Below are 27,298 nucleotides of genomic sequence, written 5' to 3' on the forward strand. Positions count from 1 at the left end.
GGAAAGAATCTTCTGAAATGTCTAATCCAGCCTCTGTAGGCGTCTGCTGTGATGTCCTCATGTGGTGCATCCATGGCACCCAGCAGGGTCATCTGAGTATGTGGCTGACGATCGTAAAACTTCCACCTTCATGCTGAGTAGAACTTCTGAATTGGGTTAAGGAATGGGGAACAGAGTAGGAGGAATTCCATCAGCATTGGCTGATGGTGCTTGAGAGATGGAAATTTACATAATCCCAAATTACCACATACTTTGATAAATCATCTTGAATCAGCCCCCTCTCATCATCAGGAATGAGATTCCTTTGGAGGTTGACTAAGAAGGTTGGGAGATGCTGTGTGTCGTGTGGCCGTATGATTAGTATACCATGAACTGAACAGAGCAGCACATACAGTGATGTCCCCTCCATGCTGGCCTGACACTTACTGGCCTGACAGTAGCTCTGTGCCTGATGACATTTTGAGCAGGCCTTCTGCCTTTAGCCAGGTTGAAACCACCCTAATCCAGGTACTGTACATGAGATGGTTCACTTGATTAAAGTCCCATCATATGCTTTATCCCAGAAGAAAAAAAAAAGTTGTATGAATGACACGTATTTTCATTTCGAACAAGATACAGTTCCATCAAATGTGTACATATTTCATGTTCCTGTATGTGCACAGTGTGACGCTATAGCCTCACCGTGACGCTGATCTATTTATAGCACGGATAGCTACGAGGCAAGACTTTCAATAAGTTTTACATATGAACTACAATGAGCAAAGTACTAGCGGGTTTGCAATGAGAAAAAAGAAAAAGGGGAACGTTTTTTTCTAACTTTTGTAAGATATTTGGTCTTACCATCTGGTTGTTAAGGTTTTTTCATTTCAGAGGTTTCGCCGTAGGTTTCGAGCGCAAGACTCGCGCGTAACATATCATTTTTACCGACTGGTGTTTTAAAGGGGGTGCAGATGCTAAACGTAGTCACAGGTGCCTGAGAAGGTCCAACGATAGCTGTAAGAGAAGTCCAAATAGTATTAATAGAGTACGTGTACCGTAATGTTTAAATTTGTATGTTAATAACCTCGAGGTTAGGTATAAATGTTTTTGTTGTTTTGTTGTTTATTGTTTTATTAGGTATATGTGGTTGTCGGATATTTTGATTTGTATTTGGATGGTACGATTTCCCTGGAAGATTTTAAATGGAATCTTCCTATGATCAGGTAAGCCAGTCCTGCTAATGGAAAAGGCTTTATAAGTACAGTTGTGGCCGCAATGAGGGGGATCGTGTGGAGAGAATTAAGAGGTGTCGGAGCGCTGAGCTGTTGGTTGCTGTAAAGGAGTGTGGTAGTCTCCTGAGGACCAAAAACGACTCCTGAGATTATTTTTTTTTTGAGGAGTTGTACTGGGAACCTGGACTGACACAGAGTCCAATTTTGTATTATTTTAAGGCTGCTGATGCCCTTGCATGCACTGGAATTGAATATATATATTAGGGTAAGAGCCTTTGTGTTTTACCATTTTTATTTTTTTTTGTCCTATTTTTTTTTCTCTTCTTTCTACTCCTGTTCTGAAGTAACACCGTACGTCCTCCTGCTCACCCAGCATCCCTCTCTCCACTTCCCCGACAGGCCTTTATATGCTCTCCCAGCAATCAGCTGACAAGGGTCCTGGACACCCATCCCCTGTCACGTGCTTTGTGCAACTTTAAACCTGGGAGCTATCCATGCGTGCTCGGTCACCTGAACACTAGATGGCACTATTTTGCGCACACGCACACCTCCCGACATCCACACTGGTCCTGTTCAACTGTGCCTCCTCAGCGAACAACAAAAGCGACAAAACAAAAACCATCCAAAAACAAATTCAGCCTTCAAGACCCATTGCTGTACCCTATCTTGCTGCCTCGAAGCCACTTAACGTAAGGAAGTGTCTCCCGAGGACACGGACAAGCGGCCACCGACTCAACTCCCAGAAAGCCCGCAGAGGAGAGACGCCACCAACACCATCCAAAATCCCACCAAGACGTGCCATCCAGTGACCACTGACACCGCCCCACACCCCCTCATGAGCACTGGAAAGGACGCAGGTATGTGCCATTCCTCCAAGTTTAATTTATAATACCGCGGATAAACCAGAAACTGTCCTGCCTGAAGCTGATAAGGCCTTCTATATACCTACACTGTTGTGAAGGGAGTTGCATCTTCACCAGCATATCTACTGTATACTGTAAGATGTAAGTGACACACTGCACTTTGAAGCATTCGAGTAAGTATACAGTATTAGAGTCCAGTGCACTTTGTTCGATTCCATACCTGCTGTCTCTACAAAACGTTTCAATGATTGAGTAGACAGTTGTTCTCTCAACATTTGGCTGCACCCTTCGACCAGCCTTAGTCATTGTAAGGCCACGATTGAGGACGCGGTGCACAATTGTGGCCCTTATTTCATCAGGAGTGTGTCTGTGTCTTCAGACTCTTCTACCTCTTCCTCTCTCTTGCCTCCCAACTCTTCCCCCTCACAGTGTTGCTCCTCTTCTTCTTCCCGGCTGTTTGTTTCCTTGTTGTTCTTCCATAGTCAAACACTGAAACTCTGTGCTGTGCTCTGTCAATACCTGCTTACCAGCTGAAGGGTCTTGAGAGGCACGTATGAAGTTTTTTAGAGGACTGGCTGATCATAACACTTCAAACGTTTCCCTTCATTGGTGAAATTCAAGATTCACTTGAGAGCAATTCACCAATTCATAGCACATTTACTGAAAAGTCTAATAGGAATGTACAGTAAATAAGATTGACAGATTATGACGATTGGTTCAACCATTTTGAATGTAATAACTTATGCTAAAAATAAATGCCTCAATGTCTGAGGGGGCTAAGACTGTTCAATGGAGGGCCAGTATAAAACATGACATAAGTGATTGATAATGTAGGAAACAGTGGACACTTGGCATGAATGTGTCAAAGCATTTGTAGTTTGTTCAAAACAATGAGGCGTCGCTTTTGTGATGCGCTCAAGTGACTAAATGATGTGGAGGTTGGACAAGAAGTTTTGAGAATTTCATTTCTGATCTGGGAAATGTTTCAAAGGGACTGAGAAAAACTGAAAAAGAAAAGAAGAAGACAAGAAAGCTAAATCTGGATGTTCCAAAACACGAACACAAGCCTGAAATGGTTCAGCAAAACACAACAGGAGAGCAGAAAAGTAAATACATTGTAAGTCTATCTAATATGTTGAAGAGTGTTGTGGAAGATGAAAACTACAAAAACTCAATTAAACTTAACTAAATCCCAAAAACTGAACTAAAATAACACTTACAAGCAATTTTAGTCCAGTAAACGTTAAAGCAGAATGACAACAGAAAAAGCAGAACAAATGTTAATTATGGAGATGGAGAGCAGTGGTGTTGTTAAAGATATGATAAAGAACAAGTTCACCTGGAATTCACAAAATTTCTCAAGATAGGAGAATAAGAATAAGAAGCTAAGAAGTAAACTAAAGAAGCAACAGCAGGTAATTAGGGAATGCAAGACAACTTCTTATAATTTTAGGACAAACTTCTGAGAAGGCCGGAGCTCCCATGGAAGAAGATAAAAATGGCTCAGAAGTGAGAAACATGGCCAGAAAATACCAGGAACTAACACATTTTGTCCTTTTACTCCTTTGGACATTAAATGGGGTTCCTCTGGATCCCCAACACTTGACCAGTTTGTTTGTGTTTATTCCATGACATATACGGCATATACACCAATCATCCACAACATTAACATCTCCTACCTAATACGGTGTAGATACTCCTTATCTCACCAAAACAGCTCTGACCATTCAGGCATGGACACCATAAGACCTCTGGAGGTGTCCTCTGGTATCTTCACCAAGACATCACAGCAGATCCTTTAAGTCCTGCAACTGGCAAGGTGAGACCTCCATGGACTGGACTTGTTTTCTCAGCACATTCCACAGATGTTCAATCAGATTGAGATCTGGGGAAGTAGAAGGCCATGTCGACACCTTAAATTATTGTCATGTCGCTCAAGCCATTCCTGAATATTTCTGGCACTGTGGCTGTGTGCATTATCCTGCTGTAAAAGACCACTGCCATCAGGGCAAACCTCTGCTATGAAGGGGGGGTATGTGGTCTACAACACTTTTTAGGCAGGAAGGACGTGTCAAAGTAACATCTGCATGAATGCCAGGACCCGAGGTTTTTGAGCAGAACATTACAACAAAGAAAACATGATTCATCAGACCAGGCCATCTTATCTCAACGGTCCAGTTCTGACATTATATACCCACTGTAGGCACTTTCATTAGTGGACGGGGGTCATCATGGGCACTCTGCCCAGTCTGCGTCTGCACAGCCCTGTGTGCTCTGACACTTTTCACTTTTGGCCAGCATTTTGTTTCTTCAGTAATTTGTGTTCCAGTAGCTCTTCTGCGTGATCAGACCAGATGGACGAGCCTTCACTCCCCATTTGTGTCATTGAGCCTTGGGTGCCTGTGACACTTGTCTCTGGTTCACCAGTTGTTCTTCCTTGTGCCATTTTTGGTAGGTATGAACCACTGCATGCTGGGAACACCCCACAAGTCATGCCATTTTAGATTTGCTCTCGCCCAGTCATCTTGCCATCACAATTCCTCACAAATCTGATTCAAAAATGTTACTTTTTTTAACAACGCAAACTTTTGCAGAATTGATGACCTGACCTTTCGGGTTTGTGTAAGAGTCAGTCTTAGAAAGTTAATGTTTATTGTTAAATTCATATAGTGTTTGCCTATTGTCTATAGAACATCAGTGTCTTATAGCTGCCTAGAATATGGTGCAGCCTTCTACCACCTGTGAGTTAACATAAGATAGAACTTTCTTGGTGATTATCTGTAAAACTGAGTGTTAATTAACCCAGTGAGGAATAAGTCCTACTGCTAGCATGGACTGTCAGATGTGATGGCAAATAGAACAGAAGGTGGCACACAGTGTTCTGACCGTGCTGAATGTGTCTAATGTGTTCAGCTTGCCTGTCGTGCCTCAAGCACGACTGCATGAGCAAACATAAAGAATGAAACAAGATATATAAGCTTTAAACAGAACTTTTCTCTTCTTTAATACCAATTTTTTCTCTATTTTGTGGGAACTGTTTTACCTTGAAATCTTACAAAAACTTTTAAAACGGTCTGTGGAATTGTTGGAGCACATGTCACACTGGTGTTTGAATCATCCTATGAAGCAAACGAAAGGCTGCAAAACTTTGGTAAATTTGGAAAAACGCAGCAACATTTTGGGATTTGACTGCAGGTTCTTCTTGTTCTCCTTCCAATGCAAAGCAAATCTGATTTGAATTGGATTTGCATTCCAGTTGGTGTCACCCCACCCTGTAGAACTGTCCCACCCTGCCTGATCTGCTATATAAGAAGGTGTTGCCATTCACCACAACAGACGTTCCAGTGTCAGCACCACCATGAGACCCTTCATCTTGCAGGTTCTGCTGTGCCTGAGCTTTGTGGCAATGGCTGTGAGTTCTGATCTTTGAAATTTGTACTAAATGTGTTTACAAGGCCTTTTCTTCTTCTTGATGTTTGTTTTTTTTTTGCATGTTCCCAGTTGGTAAATGTCTTCTCCTTACTTTGAAACAGCAGGTCATCTGAATTCTATTTTCCAGTTACTAAGGCCTCATTGTAATTTTGTTCTTATTTTTCAGATATCTCCGTTTCCATTGTTCCATCAAGAACGTTTAAAAAGGTCATTAGGTGTGACATTCGATGGGTGAGTAGAATGAAGAATGCGCCACTCAAGGCTTTATGTCAGTTCTATTCCTGATCACTTTGGTTTGTGGGAGGCTCATCACAATTTATTCACTTGTCATCTCTACCTTAAACTAAAGTACATATTAACTACTGAAAGTAACTAAAAAATTATCCTCCCTGGGAACTAAGATAATAGAGCATCTTTATACTTTACACTCCCTGTAGCCACAAAGATCCACATGACATAAATGTTGTCAGCAGTCATTTTGCACAAGCATGCAACATAGAAATGTACACGCTGTACATTTATACAAGTTTAGTTCTTATGATTGACTGTTTAACATTACGACCTCTGTGTAGATAACTGACCCTGAATCGACCAGTTCAGCTCAAATCAATTCAGGTGATTTTTGTTTTGCGTTCTTCACTGACACAAAGTGTTGTGACAAATTCACACGTAGAATGCAAATCTGAAACTTTACAAGAAACTAACTAGATAAGGTGTGTGAGTACCAAATGCTCTTAAGAGATGAGCAAGTAAAGCAGCTGTGCAGGATGGCCGAGGTCTTCAATGATCCTGGTTGAGTGTTGTGGACGTCCTGAAGATAAGGCAGCTCATCTGGGTGCCATTGATGTTCTGTGCCACCTTCAATGCCCTCAGTAGGGCTTTACACTCTTGAGCTGTGCAGGTATCATGTCAGGATGTGGTGTAGCCATTGAACATAGACTCCACTGTTCATTTGTAAAAGTTAATGAGAGCAGATGGAGAAAAATAAGATCTGGTCCTGCATTTGAGGTGGTAGTGTGGTAATGTGTGGTGCCCATTTCAGTTCATCAGTGATGGTCATTCCAAGAAATTCCAGGTGGCTAACCCTGTCCACAGCACCCTGTCCAATGTCAACGTCTGTGTTCTTCTTCTTGAAGTCTCCACCCTGCTCCTAGTTTTACTAACATTTAGTGTGAGATTGTTGACCTGATTTAACTGAGTCAGCAGGTAGACCTCTTCTCATCATTGTTGGTGGTCTGGCCTAAAATGGCAGAGTAACCTGCAAATTCCATGATGGAATTTGAGCCTAGCAGGGTATGTAGCACACCACTCCATGGAATGCCGCTGTTGAGGATCAGCATGGAAGATGTGATGCTGATGCTGTATTCTGTAAACAGGACTTTGACATTGCAGCTTGTATTATCCACTTGGCCCAGGATGGTATGAAGTGCACAGGATATGGCAAAGGATATGACATTTACTATGGAGCAGTTGTGATGATATGCAGACTGCAGGTGATCAGAATAATCTGGAATGTTCTATTTAATGTGTGCCAGCAGCAGTCTGTCAGAGCATTTCATCCCAATTGGAGTGAGTGCCACCAGTGTGGAGTCAGACATACTTTCTACTTTTGACGCAGGTTCCACAGATTCTCTCAGGGAAGCTAAGTTAGAAGACGGCTTGGGGCAAGAAAAGATGGGCTAGATTTGATCAAAGGGCACTAGCTGGTAGTTTAAGGTTTATCACTCTTCCAAGTAAGCAGCCTCCTCATGCTTAATATTTTCCATCTCAGTTACATTCCTGTAAGATCTCACACACTCTGATGTTCACAATTCACACTTGGCACTCAGTTGACAGAAGACTTGTTCTCATACCACGATGGCACAAATGATCTTCAGCATTTCATTACTGATGTAGGGCCAATGTCCTGGTTTGTCCTGATGTGGGGTCACCCTCAGACATACCCTGCTTGGTATCTTGTTATTTGAAAACTCTTGTTGTGTTGTTTAATTTTGTAATAAATGACAAAAAATCACTAAAAAGGACCTTTGTAATGTTTATGTAGCAAATGCAGTGCTACTTCATAACCTTTAACATATAGCATGAGATTGAGTGGGAAACTCAAGTCCATAAAGTGTTTGTGTGTGGGGGGCCCATAGTGTTAAAGGCACAGACAGAGACAGCCTGGGCCTCCATATTGTGATGGGAACAGCAGGCCGGCAAGTGAGATCTGCTGGCCTGAGGCTTTAATGGCAGCCTGCTGTTTAAATGAGATTTACATGCAGAGGGTCATGAAGTGCATTAAGCACCAGCTGACACTCCTCTACACTTCCTGAAACATTATTTTTTCTTTTGTAAGGTCCTGACCTGCATGTTGTGCTGCCTTATGTAGTGAGAACAAATTGAATTGTTTACTGTGCCAGTTGTCCTGCAGCTAGAAAACCTCTCGTCCAGGAATAACCGAGAAAGGCAGGGATGGAAATCCAGTCATCATTTGTCATTTATGTTTCATCCTTACAGTTTCATGCCAAAGTCATTTGCAGTAATACTTGGAGGAAGATGATGATTCAGGACTTTAATAAGTTGGTAAGCATGTGTGTGCTACAGAGGCAAATGTTTGGTGGGATGAGGTGACGATTCACTTGTTTGCAGGCGTAAACACTTTTCGTGTGTCTTATAAAGGACGGGTATCTTACATCCTCCATCTTGTGTTTGGTCACACACTTGTGATGAGGCCTCCTCTCTCTTCTCTTTCTATCAAGTCACCTGCTCACAGAACTCTCAATAGATTCTATATAGTCACCTATGAAATTTCAAGGACTGTCATCTTTATCTATTAATTTGATGATCTGTCTGTTTCTCTTTTAGCCCTGAAGAATCAACCCAGACCAATCACTTCTAAGAAAGAAGAATTTAAAGAATGTATTTTAATTAAAAATAAAACCAAATGCAATACAATAATACTGACTGTCTGTCTGTCCCCTTGTCTGGTTGTCCATCTTTGATTATCTCCTTGATTTATAATGTCTTGTCATGTACATCTTTCTGAGATTATCAAATGCCACAGGCCGCTCTCTACAATTACCTCAAGGCTGATTACATCCATAATAAGGGATTGGAGTAGTCGGCAGGATTTACAGGCTGTGAACACCTGCCCCAAAATCCCTTCAGTTATCTTTGTGATTCTTTGTAACACATTTACTGACATGTAATGTTTAAAGGGTCTTCCTCAATAAGGCTTGTCTTCAATGGAGAGTTGATTTTCAGGGAGAGCTGATCACCTTCAACACTCACTTGAACAAAACAAAGACATCATCTGTGTTTCACAGCCTCACATAATAAGCAGAAATTGGAAATCTTAGTGATTGGCAAAAATGGATATAGTGAGGGTATTAGAAATAAACCTGATCCATTAGACTTGAAAGTTAAGACAGAGGTAAAGAATTTAGGGATAATTATTGAGTCTGACCTAAATTTTAAATCACATATTAATCAGATTACTAGGACAGCATTTTTTCACTTAAGAAATATAGCAAAAGTTAGATCTCTTTTAATTTTGCAAGATGCTGAAAAATTAATTCACGCTTTTGTGTTCAGTCGGCTAGATTACTGTAACGCACTCCTCTCAGGACCACCCAAAAAAGACATAAATCGATTGCAACTGGTGCAGAATGCAGCTGCTAGAATCTTAACTAGGAAAAGTAAATTCGAGCACATCACCCCAGCTTTGATGTCACTACACTGGTTACCTGTGCCATTTAGAATTGACTTTAAAATACTGCTTATGGTTCACAAAGCCTTAAATAATCTGCTCCATCTTATATTTCAGAATGTTTTTCACCTTACACTCTAAATCGTAACCTTAGATCTTCAAATGAGTGTCTGCTTAGAATTCCAAGAGCTAAACTTAAAAGAAGTGGCGTGGCGGCCTTCTGTTGTTATGCACCTAAAATCTGGAATAGCTGTTTGCAGTATTCTATGATTGTGATCTGTACCACCACCACCTAATCAAAGCACCGTGATGTCCATCCATTGATGGATTGAAGGCCAGAGGTCCACATGACCGTCATCATCAAGTTCTTCCATGTGGAGCATGAAAAACCATGAGGACTGATTGAGGTCATTAATGTTAGGTAGAATGCCTAGAGGGGGCTGGGTGATCTCGTGCCCTTGGACCCCTTGCAAATTTGATTTTTTTTCTCCATCCATCTGGAGGTTTTTCTTTTGTTTTTTTCTGCCCTCCCTGGCCATCAGACCTTACTTTTATTCTTTGTTAATAAGTATTGCCAAATTTTTCTTTTTTTTCTTTTCTTCTTTCTTCATCTTGTAAAGCACTTTGAGCTTCATCATTTGTATGAATATGTGCTATAGAAATAAATGCTGTTGTTGTATGTTTATAAATTAAGCTTGAGTGTGTAACGGAGAAGATCTCTCCTGGACCTCTGGATGAATTTCCCATTGGACAAATCATTTGATGTTCTAATGTTAGACATTAAAATCAAATTATACATAATTATATTATCAGGTGTAACCAGAAGAGGACACCACTGACCCCCAAACCCAAGACCAAATAATGCCCAACACAATAATCATAGGTTCAAATAATGGATTTTCAATTCACCAAGCACATTATATAATGAAGCACAGCCAATAATCCTACAAAACAATGTAACTCTTTCCAGGCCCAGTCTTAGGTATTATGGGGCCCTAGGCGAAAGGGGGGTCCAGGGGCCCCCCTGGAAGCTCTGCGAAATGTGTGAAAATTAGACCAAGGAGACGTTTTCTTGTAATGTTACGAGGTCATCACCCTGCGTCCCTTTTTCGCCCGGAGTAGTTAGCTGCTACAATTTAGCCAGTTTGAACTGTTTCCACTGGGCACCACGTGGCGGTATGTAGCTAAGCCCAGCTTAGTTTTTTTGTATTTTTTCTTTTTTTAGTTTTTATGTCCTTTTTTATTTTTTGGGATATTTGAAACTTTTGGAATGCATTGCGAGGGGAGGGGTGGGCCGGAGGCCTGGCTGCCGTCGATCCGGGGCCCCCCGGATGCCGGGGCCCTAGGCAGTCACCTACTTCGCCTATGCCTAAGGCCGGGCCTGCTCTTTCTTCTCCTTCTGCCTCCCATTGACAGTTGCCCACTGCCTACCGACACTACATGGTAAGGTAGTGGGCTCCTTTTATACTGGACTTGGCATTAATTGTGGGGAACACTTCTGGGTTGTTTGAGAACCGAGAGACCCCAACATGGCTGCAATGCTGGGTTTCCATTCCCATGAACCCCTGCGAGTGTCGAAGCTGGGACACCTCCAATGGAACACTGCCACCTAGCGTATGGGGTATGGAACTGCACCTGGCCTCCTGCTTCTATTCATCCATCCCTTGGCAACTTCCCTAATGATGAGAAGCCATGCCATTGTGCAGCCGTGTTGCCTGTCTGTCTTCAATGGCACTCACACAGGGGAAGACCTCCAAGACCAAATCACATTATAGCTGCGTTTTCCCAAAATTACCAAAGCTCAGCAGCTCTAACTTAAAAAATGGGATTCAACAAAAGCCTGATGCACTGAAATGATTCCACAGACAAAATATCTTTGTTTTTAAAAGTTTTAGTTAAAATTCAAAGTAAAACAGTTCACACAAAAAAGAGAAAATTAAAATACCAATGAACAGAGTTCTTATTAAGAAAAGTGTTATTCAAAACTTAAATCTTGTTAAATTTCAAATCATTACAAATCACTTCTAAACGTTTCTGAACCATTTCAAAATGACGGTCAGAAAACTGTATCCTATCACTTTGCTATGCTGAAAATGGGTCTTTTAAGTCCCTGGAACCACCTATTCTAAACACAACTGACTCAATTAGCACACTGTATCTTAGTTATAGCAAGAAAGTTCTATCTTTTAATAACTTATATGGAAAAAGACTATGCCATTGTCCATTGTTTACAATCTATTCAAATTAAGCAAACACTAATATGAGTTTAGGGCGGCACGGTGGTGCAGTGGATAGCGCTGCTGCCTCGCAGTTGGGAGACCTGGGGACCTAGGTTCGCTTCCCGGGTCCTCCCTGCATAGAGTTTGCATGTTCTGCCCGTGTCTGTGTGGGTTTCCTCCGGGCGCTTCGGTTTCCTCCCACAGTCCAAAGACATGCAGGTTAGGTGGATTGGTGATTCTAAATTGGCCCTAGTTTGTTTGTGTGTTTGTGTGTGTTCTGTGGTGGGTTGGCACCCTGCCCGGGATTGGTTCCTGCCTTGTGCCCTGTGTTGGCTGGGATTGGCTCCAGCAGACCCCTGTGTTCGGATTCAGCGGGTTGGAAAATGGATGGATGGATGGTTTTTCCGGTCTTTTAAGGTTTAGGTTTTTTTATTTTGTCACTCAGTTGCAACCACACTAGAAAAAATAAAAAAGCCAAAATATTTTTGAAAAAGTTCATATTGAGAAAAACATTTAGAGCACTTGAATGAAATTAATGATGTAATTCAAGAAGCAGAGATGGAGAACTCCTAACTAACACAACATTATAATGTTAAGCCTACACTCTAAGAAGGCCTGAGGCCTACAAAATCACTGAAAGGGAGAGGACAACCACATAACACTTGGCTCAAAATAACAAAGCCCTACATTTTTAAATTAAATCTATTCAATGTTTTATATTAAATTAAGTCAAAAAAGGTTTACACTTTTGGAAAGTATTGAAAATTTAAAAATCAACCAGCGAAATTACTAGAATAGACCAAGAACATGCCAGGTGTCCAAGTGAAGCTCTTCATAGGAAAAGGTAGGCTCTGCATTCTGAGTTCAACCTTTTTAACAACTAAAGAAACTGAACAACTCATTTTTAAATCAAGACATCATTACTATGAACACGGAGAAAAAGCTAATAAGCTTTTAGCTCAACAAATCCACAAGCAAGAAGTTCGCAATGCAATCCCCGCAATCACCAACACGAACAGAGATAAACTCATTGACCATAAAAATATAATGCACACATTTAGAGACTACTATCAATCCTTATATTCTACTGAGTTTAAAGAAGACAACACACAATCTAATGCATTTCTAGATACATTACAGCTACCACAAATAGATATTCTTAGTGCAGAGGAACTGGATAAACCTTTGGCACTGTTAGAATTACTAGATGCTATAAAGTCACTTCAAAGCGGGAAAGCAGCAGGCCCTGATGGCTACCCTGTCAAATTTTATAAGAAATTCTCCACTCAGCTAGCTCCCCTCCTATTAGCAGCATTTACAGAAGCTAGAGACAATCCAATTCTACCTCAAACTTTTTGCCAAGCATTAATCACCGTCTTTCCTAAACAAAATAAGGACTTATTACAATGTGCATCATACAGACCAATTTCACTTCTGAATGATGATGTTAAGTTACTCTCCAAAGTCCTAGCTAGAAGGATGGAGAAAGTGCTGCCTTCGGTAATATCACAAGATCAAACTGGATTTATTAAAAGTCAACACTTAGCTTCCAATCTTCGACGCCTGTTTAATGTAATATATTCACCAGCAAAGTCAAGCACCCCAGAGATATTATTATCATTGGATGCAGAAAAAGCATTTGATATGATTGAATGGAACTACCTTTTCACTACATTAGAGAAATTTGGGTTTGGCCCGAACATTTGTGCATGGACCAAACTACTGTATACCAATACAGGAGCTTCAGTTTGTATTAACAACATTTGTTCAGACTACTTTAAACTAGAACGTGGTACCAGACAAGGATGCCCCTTGTCACCACTGCTATTTGCAATCGCCATTGAACCACTGGCAGTTCAATGTTGAAATGCTCATGAGATAAAGGGGATCATCAGAGAAGGACAGAAAATCTATATGCAGATGATATGGTACTGTATATATCAGACCCACAAAATACTGTGCCTGCAGTCTTAACAGCACTTACAGAATTACAAAAGATCTCTGGTCTCAGAATTAATTTGAATAAAAGTGTGCTCTTTCCAGTGAATTCACAAGCACACAATATTAGATTGGACACCCTACCTTTTATCATTGCAGATCAGTCTAAATACCTAGGGGTAAACATCACAAGTAAACATAAAGCTCTTTATCAACAAAATTTTGCTGTCTATATGGAAAAAATTAAGCAAGACTTACATAGATGGTCAACCCTTCATCTCACTCTAGCTGGAAGAATTAACATTGTTTAGATGAATATCCTCCCTAAGCTTCCACTTTTATTTCAGAACATTCCAATATACATCAATAAATCATTTTTAAGCAATTAGATTCAACCATAACCTCATTTATTTGGAACTCAAAACATCCATGTATCAAAAGAGTGACCCTACAAAGACCTAAGGCAGAAGGTGGCATGGCTGTACCTAACTTTCAGTTTTATTACTGGGCAGCAAACATACAAGCTATAAAAACCTGGATACAAATAGATGAACATACAGAGGCTTAGTCTTCAATAGAAGTAAAATCCTGCAGTACTTCTTTATATTCCTTGCTTTGTGCTCCAATAAATGCAAGTTAACGTTATTGGAGAATCTTTTTCAACCCTTGCATACATATGCAGTTTTAAATATCTGGAAAATACTTGGGATTAAATTACTTAGATATCTTTAAATAGACAACATCTTTGCATCCTATGAACAATTACATTACAAATTTAACTTTCCAGCAACACATTTCTTTCACTATCTTCAAATTAGAAACTTTGTTAAACAGAACCCAATTTCCCACATCTCGCACCTTCCTCTATGCTGGAAAAAATATTGCTCAGTTTCAAGGACTCAGACAGCATTTCTGCAATATATAAAATATTTTACAGTCCCTCCCTTTCAAAGATCCAAGCAGACAATGGGGAAAGGAACTCTCACTCAACATCTCAGAAAAGGAGTGGAAGGTAGCAATGCAGAGAATTCACTCAAGCTCCATATGCACAAAGCATACAATTATTCAACTAAAAATTATATATTGAGCACATCTGTCTCGCTTGAAATTGTCCAAAAAGTTTCCAGGGCAAGATCCAACCTGCGAACACTGCAATCAAGTCCTAGCCTCACTGGGTCACATGTTTTGGGCCTGCACCAAATTAACATCATTTTGGACCAACATTTTTAAATGCCTTTCAGACAGCCTTGGTATCACAATCCCTCCTAACCCATTAACAGCTGTGTTTGGTGTTCTTCTAGATGTGCTTAAAGTGGAGAAGGACAAACAAACTGTGATTGCCTTTACTACACTATTGGCACGCAGACTTATTTTGCTAAACTGGAAGAATCCTAACTCTCTTCTTTTTAGTCAGTGGAGGATCTGTGCATAACTTTTTCAAAACCTGTCAGGATCTAATCAATAATATTTTAGAATAAGCTCTTAAAGTACTGAGGAAGCAGATTCTCTCCCCATTTCTTTTTTTTTTTTTCTCAGTTTATGTATTTTTACAAGCTTTAATTCTTACTCCGTTGGCCATGCTCTCCTTCTCAGTGGGTTGATTTGTTTTCAATCCTATTTTATGTAAAAATTGATCTATCATTATACAATGATTACAATAAAATCAATAAAAAAAATTAAAAAAAGAAAATCTAAAAAATAAATGGAAATTTCTAGCCAAACAAGTCTAGAAGCCCAGAAGAGGCCAAACTAAGCTCAACCAATCCTTAAATATTACCTGCTGTGTTCAGACCCCAAAAATAGGAAACTGGCAGAATAACACGAAATGTTATAAATTTATCAAATAGTCCCACAAAGGAGAGGATAACCATCAACCCCCAGCTCTGAGTCATATAATGAGGATTTTGATGGTCAAAAATAAAATACAATTAAAAGAATAATGAAAAGAATAAAGTAATAAAAATCATTTAAAAACGTATAATGTTGTGTCATAGTTTCACTAGTGCACTGCCTTGATTCATTGTTTCCTTAATTATAGCTTTTTATTTAGTTATTGATTATTTTCTGGGGCGGCACGGTGGCGCAGTGGGTAGCGCTGCTGCCTCGCAGTTGGGAGACCTGGGGACCTGGGTTCGATTCCCGGGTCCTCCCTGCGTGGAGTTTGCATGTTCTCCCCGTGTCTGCGTGGGTTTCCTCCGGGCGCTCCGGTTTCCTCCCACAATCCAAAGACATGCAGGTTAGGTGGATTGGCGATTCTAAATTGGCCCTAGTGTGTGCTTGGTGTGTGGGTGTGTTTGTGTGTGTCCTGCGGTGGGTTGGCACCCTGCCCGGGATTGGTTCCCTGCCTTGTGCCCTGTGTTGGCTGGGATTGGCTCCAGCGGACCCCCGTGACCCTGTTTGGATTCAGCGGGTTGGAAAATGGATGGATGGATGGATTATTTTCTGGTATTTTTCTATGTAAATCTTTTTGTTGTTTTGTTTTTGAAATCATTTTGTAATTATTAAGAATGTTAGTGTAATATCTGTTTCTGTTAGATTGTATACTCATCCAGAATGGACGCTGCTGCTGTGTGGCTCTCCCTAGGCCTAATTTGAGGCCCAGCAGCCCTGAGGCAGGTGAAGTGGCGTCAGCTCCCTGTGGCACACGTTGTTCAGCTCCTCGTTGTGTTTTCTCTCTTGAGGTTTAGGATTTTGATGTTACTTTGGTTTGCTGTTTTATGACTTTTGTCATTGCATTTTCCATATTCAATGTTTTTACCTTTTTGAAGTGTTTATCGTATATGTTTCTTTTGAGTTGCTTAGGTATTAATTCCTATTTTTACCTTTTATTTTTTAATACTTTCCAAAAATTGTGAAACTTTATTGACTTAATTTAATTAAAAATGTTTAATAAATTAAATTTAAGGTCGGGTTTAGACACGTGCTCCAGCGGACAGTACTGCTAGCGTTATACTGTTTATACTTGCATACATACTTTATGTAAATTACGGCGGCTGTCGCTGCAAGATAGCATCACAGTGAAAAAACTCTTGGCTTCACTGTGTTGTGAATTGCCTGAAACATCCATTAAATTCTGAGGACACTTTGCCATAATAACTCCAAAAAGGATTGATGTTTAATGATTACATCCATCAATCTCAGGACACGCCCATTCCAGCAAGCATCAGGCGTGAGGCAGAAACGATCCCTGGACGGGGATCACACACCTGCATGTCCTTGGAAGGAAACAGAAGCCCACTGTGGAAACCCACCAGGAAAACATGTAAACTCCAGGCAGGGGACACCAGGGACGTGAGTCTCTACTGTGAGGCAGCAGCGCTACCGTGGCGCCCCCCGTAAGTATTATTTAAATAAAGTTAACGAATTATCTGTAAAATGTAACAAACATGCTTTAGCACATTTCATTATGAAAGTGACATCAAGTATAAATGAAAGGATTCTAAATGTGCAGAGAGCTGGAAGATCATACGTTGAATGTGTTCTGTGTGGCTTGGACTCTGGAACCAATCTCCTTGAGAGGGGCTGGACTCTCTACCACTCTGGAGTTGCCCCCAGTGAGAGGCGCCGAGCGGGTGTGGGCATACTTATTGCCCCCCGACTTGGAGCCTGTACATTGGGGTTTACCCCAGTGGATGAGAGGGTAGCCTCCCTCCGCCTTCGGGTGGGGGGACGGGTCCTAACTGTTGTTTGTGCGTATGCACCAAACAGCAGTTCGGAGTAACCACCCTTTTTGGAGTCCCTGGAGGGGGTGCTAGAGGACATACCTTCTAGGGCCTCCCTCGTTCTGCTGGGAGACTTCAATGCTCACGTGGGCAATGACAGTGAGACCTGGAAGGGCGTGATTGGGAGGAATGGCCCCCCCGATCTGAACCCGAACGTGTTTTGTTATTGGATTTCTGTGCTCGTCACGGATTGTCCATAATGAACACCATGTTCAAGCATAGGGGTGTTCATATGTGCACTTGGCACCAGGACACCCTAGGCCTCAGTTCGATGATCGACTTTGTGGTCGTGTCGTCGGACTTGCGGCCACATGACTTGGACACTCAGGTGAAGAGAGGGGCGGAGCTGTCAACTGATCACCACCTGGTGGTGAGTTGGCTTCGATGGTGGGGGAGGATGCCAGTCAGGCCTGGTAGGCCCAAACTTGTTGTGAGGGTCCACTGGGAACGTCTGCCAGAGCCCCCTGTCAGAAGTAGCTTCAACTCCCACCTCCGGCAGAACTTTGATCATGTCCCAAGGGGGGTGGGGGACATTGAGTCCGAATAGGCCATGTTTTGCGCCTCTATTGTTGAGGCAGCTGACCGGAGCTGTGGCCGTAAGGTGGTCGGTGCCTGTCGTGGCGGCAATCCCCGAACCCATTGGTGGATACCGGCGGTGAGGGATGCTGTCAAGCTGAAGAAGGAGTCCTACAGGACCCTTTTGTCCTGTGGGACTCTGGAGGCAGCTAATAGGTACCGGCAGGCCAAGCGGAATGCGGCTTCGGTGGTTGCTGAGGCAAAAACTTGGGCGTGGGAGGAGTTTGGGGAGGCCATGGAGAACGACTTTCGGACAGCTTCGAGGAGATTCTGGTCCACCATCCGGCATCTCAGGAAGGGGAAGTAGTGCAGTGTCAACACTGTATATGGTGGGGATGGTGCGCTGCTGACCTCGACTCGGGACATTGTGGGTCGGTGGGGGGAGTACTTCAAAGACCTCCTCAATCCCACTAACATGCCTTCCAATGAGGAAGCAGAGTCTGGGGACTCAGAGATGGGCTCCCCAATCTCTGGGACTGAGGTCACCAAGGTGGTCAAAAAACTCCTTGGTGGCAGAGCCCCGGGGGTGGATGAGATACGCCCGGAGTTCCTCAAGGCTCTGGATGTTGTAGGACTGTCTTGGTTGACACATCTCTGCAACATTGCATGGATTAGCAGACCGGGGTGGTGGTCCCCCTCTTTAAGAAGGGGGACCGGAGGGTGTGTTCCAACTACAGAGGGATCACACTCCTCAGCCTCCCTGGAAAAGTCTATTCGGGGGTCCTTGAGAGGAGGGTCCGTCGGATAGTCGAACCTCGGATTCAGGAGGAACAGTGTGGTTTTCGTCCTGGTCGCGGAACAGTGGACTAGCTCTACACCCTTAGCAGAGTCCTGGAGGGTGCATGGGAGTTTGCCCAACCAGTCTACATGTGTTTTGTGGACTTGGAAAAGGCATTCGACCGTGTCCCTCAGGGAATCCTGTGGGGGGTGCTACGGGAGTAGGGGGTACCGGACCCCCTGATAAGAGCTGTTCAGTCCCTGTACAATCGGTGCCAGAGCTTGGTCCGCATTGCCGGCAGTAAGTCGAACCCGTTTCCGGTGAGAGTTGGACTCTGCCAGGGCTGCCCTTTGTCACCGATTCTGTTCATAACATTTATGGACAGAATTTCTAGGTACAACCAGGGTGTTGAGGGGGTTCGGTTTGGAGGACTCAGGATTGGGTCACTGCTTTTTGCAGATGATGTTGTCCTGTTTGCTTCATCAGGCCGTGATCTTCAGCTCTCTTTGGATCGGTTTGCAGCTGAGTGTGAAAGGCTGGAATGGGAATCAGCACCTCCAAATCCGAGACCATGGTCCTCAGCCGGAAAAGGGTGGAGTGCCCTCTCAGGGTTGGGAGCGAGATCCTGCCCCAAGTGGAGGAGTTCAAGTATCTCGGGGTCTTGTTCACGAGTGAGGGAAGAATGGAGCGTGAGACCGACAGGCAGATCGGTGCTGCGTCCTCAGTGATGCGGGCTCTGCATCACTCTTAATTTACCGGTCGATCTATGTTTCTACCCTCACCTATGTTCATGAGCTATGGGTAGTGACTGAAAGAACGAGATCGCGAATACAAGCAGCTGAAATGAGTTTCTTCCACAGGGTGTCTGGGCTGTCCCTTAAAGATAGGGTGAGAAGCTCTGTCATCTGGGAGGGGCTCAGAGTAGAGCCGCTGCTCCTCCGCATCGAGACGAGTCAGATGAGATGACTCGGGCATCTGATCAGGTGTTCCGGGCACATCCAACTGGGAGGAGGCCTCGGGGAAGACCCAGGACACGCTGGAGGGACTATGTCTCCCGGCTGGCCTGGGAACGCCTTGGGATTCTCCCGGAAGAGCTAGAAAAAGTGGCCGGAGAGAGGGAAGTCTGGGTATCTCTGCTCAAGCTGCTGCCTCCGCAACCCGATCTCGGATAAGCGGAAGTGGATGGATGGATGGATGAAAATTTAAAAAATAAATGTGGAAACAAAAAAAGATGTAATTGAACAAAATGTATGTGTGTATAGAAAATAGGACAGAGTGATGAAACTTTTTTGTGTTTGGCGTGCGTGACAAAAAGCATGTATACTTTCTGGAAGTTTCTTTTGATGATGTGTGTGACAAGAAAATATACCTTTAGGGTAATGACTTTACAAAAACTGGAAAAGTACAATGAGTCAGGATGCTATTTTTGCTTACATGGTCAACGATCAGGAGATTAGAAAGGTATAAAAGAACAAGGACATCTGCGCTCGAGGCAGATGAAGTGCGGTGTCCTAGGACTGTGTTTCTCTGACATTTTACCCTTGCTTGGTATGTATTAATAAAAGGTTTTGACTAATTTTAATTTTCTTCTCTGTCTTCAGTCACAAAAATCGTCCACAGTTTTGGCGCCCAACGTGGGGCAAGAGACGGCCGGTCGACTCCTCCAGCGAGACCATTTCAGTGATCCGTCTTACCAGCGGACTGCCGTTAACTTGAGATATCCGGCAGCAGAGCATGCAGCTCCGGCAAAAGTTAGGACTGCCCTGTCCTGAAACAGTTCTTGCGTGAGGAGCCCCTGGTCTCCTCTTTGCTACATCCACGGTGACTGAACGGATTTCCAGACAGAGCTTGCACATTTCCAGGCTGGGGTAAGCACCGGGGGATTTCCGAATATTTTTTATTTTCTAAATAACGGGAGGGCGAGTTTCCTGTTGACCGTCTAGTCATACTCATATCTCAACGGGTTGCTTAAGGTGATGGAGACTTGACCCAAGCAGTTTGACGCATACGAAAGGTCTGACGAAAGGATACTGGCCTCACCCATATCCTAGACTCGGCTGGACGTATTGATGTAGTATTCTGCTGAACCGAATCGGACACGAAGTCACCTGAGCTGGAACCCGGGGATGTGAGCGGACAGGCTAACGGGACGAGTAACGGGGTGGTATGGAAATATAAACCGAAAAGAGCACAGATTACAGGATTGCTGTTAGGACGAAATAAATAAATCTACATACAGAATAAGCAACAAAACCGTGTTCTCCTGGGAACTGGGACAGGACCGATAGTTAGGTGTCTCCCCTTGGGACTAAGAAGGGAACAGTTTAGGTTTAGTGAGTGGCACACTTAATGCCTTGCTGATTCATACGTACAAGGGATTAGACAAATCAGTATATAGTTGGAAAATTAAATACAGAACCCGGGAGAGCAAGGGGACATAATGGGAATTTATAACAGTAAGCCTGTTAATCGCCGCACAGGGGGATCAAAATCATTAGTGCTGGAAGGATTATTTTCGGAGGATCAACAGACGCCCCGTAAAAATGGGTCTCCTAGAAAATTTATAGAAAAGAAAACAGGTTTAGATTTATCCTATTATTTTTTTCCCCTCCTCAGAACCGACCTCAGACACCTCTATTATCCCCTCCTCTATTCCCCATTCCGACTGTCCCCCCCTGCACTACAACTAGCAGAAGTTTCCCCTGATGATTCCCCAGGCACAGACTCACCCTGTACTAGACAAACCCCCGTCTCCAAATGCACTCGAAGTCAAACCTCCACTCACAAACCAGCTCCAACTTTTTTTCTCCTCTAATCCTTCACTTACTTGCCCTTTAATAGAAGTTCCCAATCCCCATTATAACCCTGCCCATCCAGCTGGACCCCAAAATCCCACAACAGTTATGATAAATCGGAATTGGGACATCCAAGAACTAAAAGATGTCGTGAATGCACTTCCAGATCCAAAGGAAGTAGGAGGACTAAAATTTGTTGAACAACTTGATCAATTAGATAGCATGTATAAGCCTAATGCTGCTGAATGGACCCAGGTACTTCGTCGAAAGTTTGGGACTACATGGGCCACTGTTAGCAGGGGTGTCCGCAATGACATTCCATGGGTATGGAACCCAGCTTTAACTCGAGGACAGGGGATAGGTGGAGAAGGCGAATTTAACTCACAATGGGAGGCGTTGAGACAAAATATTGCAGAAACATATAAAAAAGGAACGGACTGGTCCCTTATTTCTGCTGCAAAACAAAAGAGAGAGACGAAACAGTTGATGAATGGGCACATAGGATTCAAGACCTTATGGCTAATCACTCGGGCTTGGGAAATGCTGATGACCGCACCCGAGCTGCAGTTCCACCTTTTGTTTCCGGCTTGCGCCTTGATATACAAAACAAAGTCCGCACTTCCTGTATTGAGTGGGAAAGTGCCACGTTTGATGAAGTCAAACGACATGCTGAACAGGCCGAATCGGACTCTCATGCCAAATTATTGGCAACACAGATGAACTATTATACCAGGAATGCTCCTGACCAAGGTCGAGGATATGGCTTTAGAGGAAGGGGACGAGGACGAGGAAGAGGACGAGGTGGTTTTAGAGCTCCTCCTGTTGACCACACTAAGAATCCTTTTATTCCCTCTCCCTTTAATCCCAATGTTAATTCCTTCTCTTGCTACGCCTGTGGTGAAACTGGACATTTTCGTCGGGAGTGCCCTCACAGACAGCAACAGCCCCCACCTCCCCTTATTCCATCTGTTTCCTCTGACACCCCTGACTAACAATACTGGCCATAGGAAAACACTGGGACCTCCAGCCACTCTTTTCAACTACCTTTGCTCACCCATAATTCAGAGACTGATCCTTTACTGACATTGTTCGTTGATGGCACTAAGACTGTTTTCTTAATCGATACTGGTGCCACTCGCTTGCTGGCAAAGGTCCCTACCTCGAACAAAACTGTTACTGTGCTTACTGCTTCTGGACAACCTCATCTTCTTCAAGTATCAAAACCTCTTCAAGTCCAGTCACGTCCTGGCGGACATACCTTACTGCATCGTTTTCTTTTGAATCAGCTTTGTTTTTTCTGTTCAACCCCCAAGTTGTTGTGTCAAATTACCCCTTATCCCAAACCCTCTTTTACATTCTTTTTCCCCTTGTCTTTTTCCCAATTTACAGGCCCCTGCCCAATACTTCCCTATAGAAGTAGACACCACCTGGCTAGAATCTTTCCTTACTTCTGGTACTTGCCCCGAAACCCTTCACATCTACTGTGTTTTTATTTCATCCACAAAGACAGCTGTTTCTGTTCATTTTACATGCTCACAGCACATATATTATCTTGGCGGCATTAGTGCCTCATTTTTCCTTAGCTAAATCACACACTGTTAATGGGAGAAAATAGGGCCATGGGTGGAAAAATGCCTTGAAAGAACAGACTGGTTACAAGTTACTCCAGGTATTTTTGATACTCCTGACCATTTAATAACTAAAGTAGTGTTTCAAAGGATAGCCCACTGTGAGCCTCTGGTGATCCACCCGAAGTCCTCCTTCCGCCCGCACCGTGCCCAATATCCTTTGTCTCCCGAAGCAGAGGCTGGCATCTCCGCCGTACATCCCGATCTCGTCAAACGCGGTACCGCCGATGGACATGGACCGTCATGCCTCAGGGATACAGAGAAGCCCTTTGTGTTTATGGTTAAGCTCTTGCCCAAAAATTTTAGAAGGCTTTTGGCCGGACGGGATACAGTATGTAGATAGAAGGCTTTTGGCCGGACGGGATACAGTAGCGCTACAGAAGAAAAAAAAAAAAAAATTGTACAATGAATACCCAGAAATTGTTGCTGTTTTTGGGGGACAATAGATACCCAGAATGTTTTTGGGGGACAATGGCCATAAAGTTTCTAAAAGTTAAGCTGCAGCTAATCAAAACAACTGTAAAATCGCATTACAGCCACTGCAGACAGTGGGTTCTAAATTTTACTGAAAGAGCACAGCCGTTGCAACAACTGGCTGAGAAGGCTCTGTAACCTCAAAACTACTCTTTTATCTGCGCCCGCGCTAGGTTTGCCTGATCATTCTCGTCCATTCACTTTGTTCGTGGACGAAAAGCAGGGATTTATGAATTCAGTACTGATGCAACAACATGGAGATAAACAAAGACCGGTGACTTATTTTTTTTTTCTAAAACAAAACTGGATCCAGTGGCCGCAGCATTTCCTCCGTGTCTTCGTGCTGTGGCTGCAACAACAGAAGCTGTATTAGCAAGCACGGATGTAGTTCTCATGAAATTTCTTCTGTCCTTTTCTTTTTTCTTGTGAGTTAATATTCTCTGTGACTGTAGCCTTTTTTCTGGGAATGCGGTTTTGCTGTGGTATCGTACCGTGTGGTTTCTCGATAGTTGGATTTGTCCTTGTTGTCGTAATTGGATCGCCACGGAAGTTTTTCTTCCTTGATTGTCGCTGACTCAGTTCGCCAACGAAGTCTCCTTGATCTGGAAACCGGCGCCGTTTAGCTGAGCAGGATTGTGTTAACACCAGCTAACATCATGAGAGGCTGTTTTATGTTTGTTTGTCCTGAAGAGTTGAACTTGCTTTTCTTCAGAGTCCATTCGTTTCTGTTTCCTTTGCTGCATTGTTTCCAAATATAGTGTAAATATAGAATAATACTGGGGTGAAGTGTGTTGAAAATGCTTTGGGTGATTTTGTATGTTATAGAGTGTATTAAAAGGGATCCCTATGAGTATCAGAATGTACTCTGTACTTTGTCAAATGCTACAATTGAAAAATGGAGCGCCCTCAACCAGTTACGCAGTGGTCCAAGGGGACCGCCTGCTGGAAGCAAATCAAATTTCATAAAGCTAAGTGCACAAAACAGCTGAACTCGTAGCACTCACTTAAGCATGTCAGCTGTCCGAAGGGAAGATCGTAACAATTTATACAGATTCCAGGTATGCTTTTGGAGTCTGCCATGATCATGGAACACTATGGAAACTAAGGGAATTTAAGACCAGTCCTGGAGAGCTCTAACTAAAAAACTGAAAAAGATAATTATCGATTTGTGTAATTGGTTTAGCGCAAATGAATTGTCTCCACTTTTGTTTAAGGCTTGTAAATATACAAAAGTATTTTTCCTTTTAAACCCTGATCAAGTTTGAAGGGAAAATGCTCTTTTAATAATATTACATGAGAAGGGAGACAAGTTTTTTGGCGATAAGCGGAATGTGTCTAATTGTGATATGAATGTGTGTGTCTAATTGTGATATGAATGGAAGTTGTGTATTTTAGGTACTATAAAGGAAGAGCATGGTGACGCAGTGGTCAGCACACTTGATACGAATAAAGGTTCAAGCACGTATGTTTTCCTTGTTAATAATAAGCATGAAGGAAAAGACGCGTTTAAATATATTGCATAGATAACCTTTAAGCACAAATTAAGACCAGTACTGGCAAACCCATCCAACATCAGAAATTGATCGAATCCCTTTAGAAGTTATAACCAAACCATCGGAGCTAGCGATTGTTGGGTGTCAAGCTCACACGGGAAAACAGGATCCTGCTAGCAAAGGGAATGATTTAGCTGACCACTTTGCTAAAGAGGCTGCATATAATAACACACCAATTTCTTTATTCCAACAGAGAAATGACCAGGACCCTGATAATTAAATTATTTCTTTACAGAATGCAGCCACGGATATCGAAAGGAGAAAATGGTCCAAAGAAGGGTCCCTCTCTGATGGAGTCTGGACTCATAAACACACTAACAAACCTTTTCTCCCAATAATTTTCTCTCCAGTCTTGCAGGTTTGCGAACCTCGTTGAAGGAAATCCACCAGCAGGTTGATCAAGCCTGGAGGACCAGCCCCCTTTCCAAGGATTTACCAATTCGTTTGGGCACCTGGATCCTGGTTCGAGATACTCGGAGGAAACACTGGCATCAGCCTAGGTGGAGAGGACCATTCCAAATTCTTCTATCCACACCACACGCCGTGAAAGTTGAGGGACTGCCTGCCTGGATTCACGCCTCACATTGCAAGAGATGGCACCCTTGATTGCTGTGCTACTATGTTTTTCTTTTCCCTTGTCTACTGCCCTGGTCACCTTGACTTTCCCGTTGGGAATCACCACATCAGTGCAGTTTGATTTCTGCTCTATTATCAACTGTGGGACTGGTCGACAAGCCCAGTGGACCGGATCTGACAAATACGTGTGTATGAGGGGAAGTGACTGCGACAACTGGCAATGGGTTTTTTGCTAACACTGGAACTGAGGACTGGGGTTATCAACCTTTTGAGGCCCAAAAATACGGTTTGAAAAATCGGTTTTCTATCATAAAAGGACATGCCTCTCATTGTATGTGCTGACAACCATTGTAACTCAGGTATTTATGTATTAGGGGTATATGTATCTGGAACAGACCCTTTAGGGAGATTTCTAATTAAGATTGACAATCCTGTTACTAACACCCCTCATTCTCTGGCACACACACCCATCTCCCCAACTTTTGGTTCAGATTTTTCTCCCGTTAGGATTATGAATATTTCTACCCTTTCATCCACTTTTTCATTTGTCACCTTTCCCCCTAATTGGTCTGGTACCTGTGCTCCAATCCAATTAGTTATGCCTTTTAGACTTCTATGCCTTTTAGACTTCTATCCTTACCTCCCTCTCACTCCCCATATTATTCCACACCTCCTTTTTTATTTCCGACATACCCGCTCCCTTTTCCATACGCCTACTGATATCTCCTTACATGGCCCTGGAGTATACATAGATGCTATTGGAGTCCCTAGGGGTGTCCCAGACAGATTTAAAGCTAGGAATCAAGTCGCAGCCGGTTTTGAATCTATCATACCCCAAATTACTATTAATAAGAATGTAGACTGGATTAATTATAACCAACAACGTTTCCTTAACTTCACCAAAGACGCTATTGAAGGTATACATGAACAGCTTGATCGTACTTCTCTGATGACTTGGCAAAATCGTCTAGCCTTGGACATGTTACTTGCCGAAAAGGGAGGTGTTTGTGCTATGTTTGGTGATGCTTGTTGTACATATATTCCAAATAATACCGCGCCAGATGGATCAATAACTCGTGCATTGGCAGGCCTCACTGCTCTCTCTAAAGAACTTTCCACTAATTCTGGCATTACAAATCCTTGGGATCAGTGGTTTACATCCTCCTTCGGATCCTGGGGACAATGGATAAGATCTGTTTTTATTTCTTTGGTTGTGACATTTTGTCTCCTCCTCCTGGTTGGTTGTTGTATTATCCCTTTGTTTCGCTATATAATATCTAAGTACTTTACCGCCTCTATGGAAAGGGCATATGTGCTACATGATGAGCGCATGTCTCGTATAGCTTCTTCCATTTTCTCTCCCCTTTCCCTTTCATCAACCATTTCAAAATAGAATTTATAGGCCCACATCATTTTTGTTCAAAAAGGGAGGAGTGTGGAAACAAAAAAAGATGTAATTGAACAAAATGTATGTGTGTATAGAAAATAGGACAGAGTGATGAAACTTGTTTGTGTTTGGCGTGCGTGACAAAAAGCATGTATACTTTCTGGAAGTTTCTTTTGATGATGTGTGTGACAAGAAAATATACCTTTAGGGTAATGACTTTACAAAAACTGGAAAAGTACAATGAGTCAGGATGCTATTTTTGCTTACATGGTCAACGATCAGGAGATTAGAAAGGTATAAAAGAACAAGGACATCTGCGCTCGAGGCAGATGAAGTGCGGTGTCCTAGGACTGTGTTTCTCTGACATTTTACCCTTGCTTGGTATGTATTAATAAAAGGTTTTGACTAATTTTAATTTTCTTCTCTGTCTTCAGTCACAAAAATCGTCCACATAAACAAAAATTTTTAACCAAACAAATCTAGAAGCCCAGAAGCGGCCAAACTAAGCTCAACCA

General features: G+C 42.8%; 1 protein-coding gene across 3 annotated transcripts; it reads left to right on the forward strand.

Annotated features, from left to right (window-relative positions):
- Positions 1-19,870: 19,870 nt before the first annotated feature.
- LOC127527657 (syncytin-2-like) lies at positions 19,871-27,027 on the forward strand. Of its 3 annotated transcripts, none has more exons than XM_051927110.1 (2): positions 19,871-19,918; positions 25,171-27,027. In XM_051927110.1, the coding sequence occupies exon 2, from the start codon at positions 25,716-25,718 to the stop codon at positions 26,787-26,789; it is 1,074 nt and encodes a 357-aa protein (XP_051783070.1). In that variant the 5' UTR covers positions 19,871-19,918; positions 25,171-25,715; the 3' UTR covers positions 26,790-27,027. The 3 variants fall into 3 exon arrangements, with proteins under 3 accessions (XP_051783070.1, XP_051783081.1, XP_051783076.1); XM_051927121.1 differs by lacking the exon at positions 19,871-19,918 and adding an exon at positions 20,038-20,238; XM_051927116.1 differs by lacking the exon at positions 19,871-19,918 and adding an exon at positions 23,562-24,325.
- The last annotated feature ends 271 nt before the right edge of the window (positions 27,028-27,298 follow it).

The sequence above is a fragment of the Erpetoichthys calabaricus genome, chromosome 1 (assembly GCF_900747795.2).
Source record: "Erpetoichthys calabaricus chromosome 1, fErpCal1.3, whole genome shotgun sequence".
NCBI lineage: Eukaryota > Metazoa > Chordata > Cladistia > Polypteriformes > Polypteridae > Erpetoichthys > Erpetoichthys calabaricus.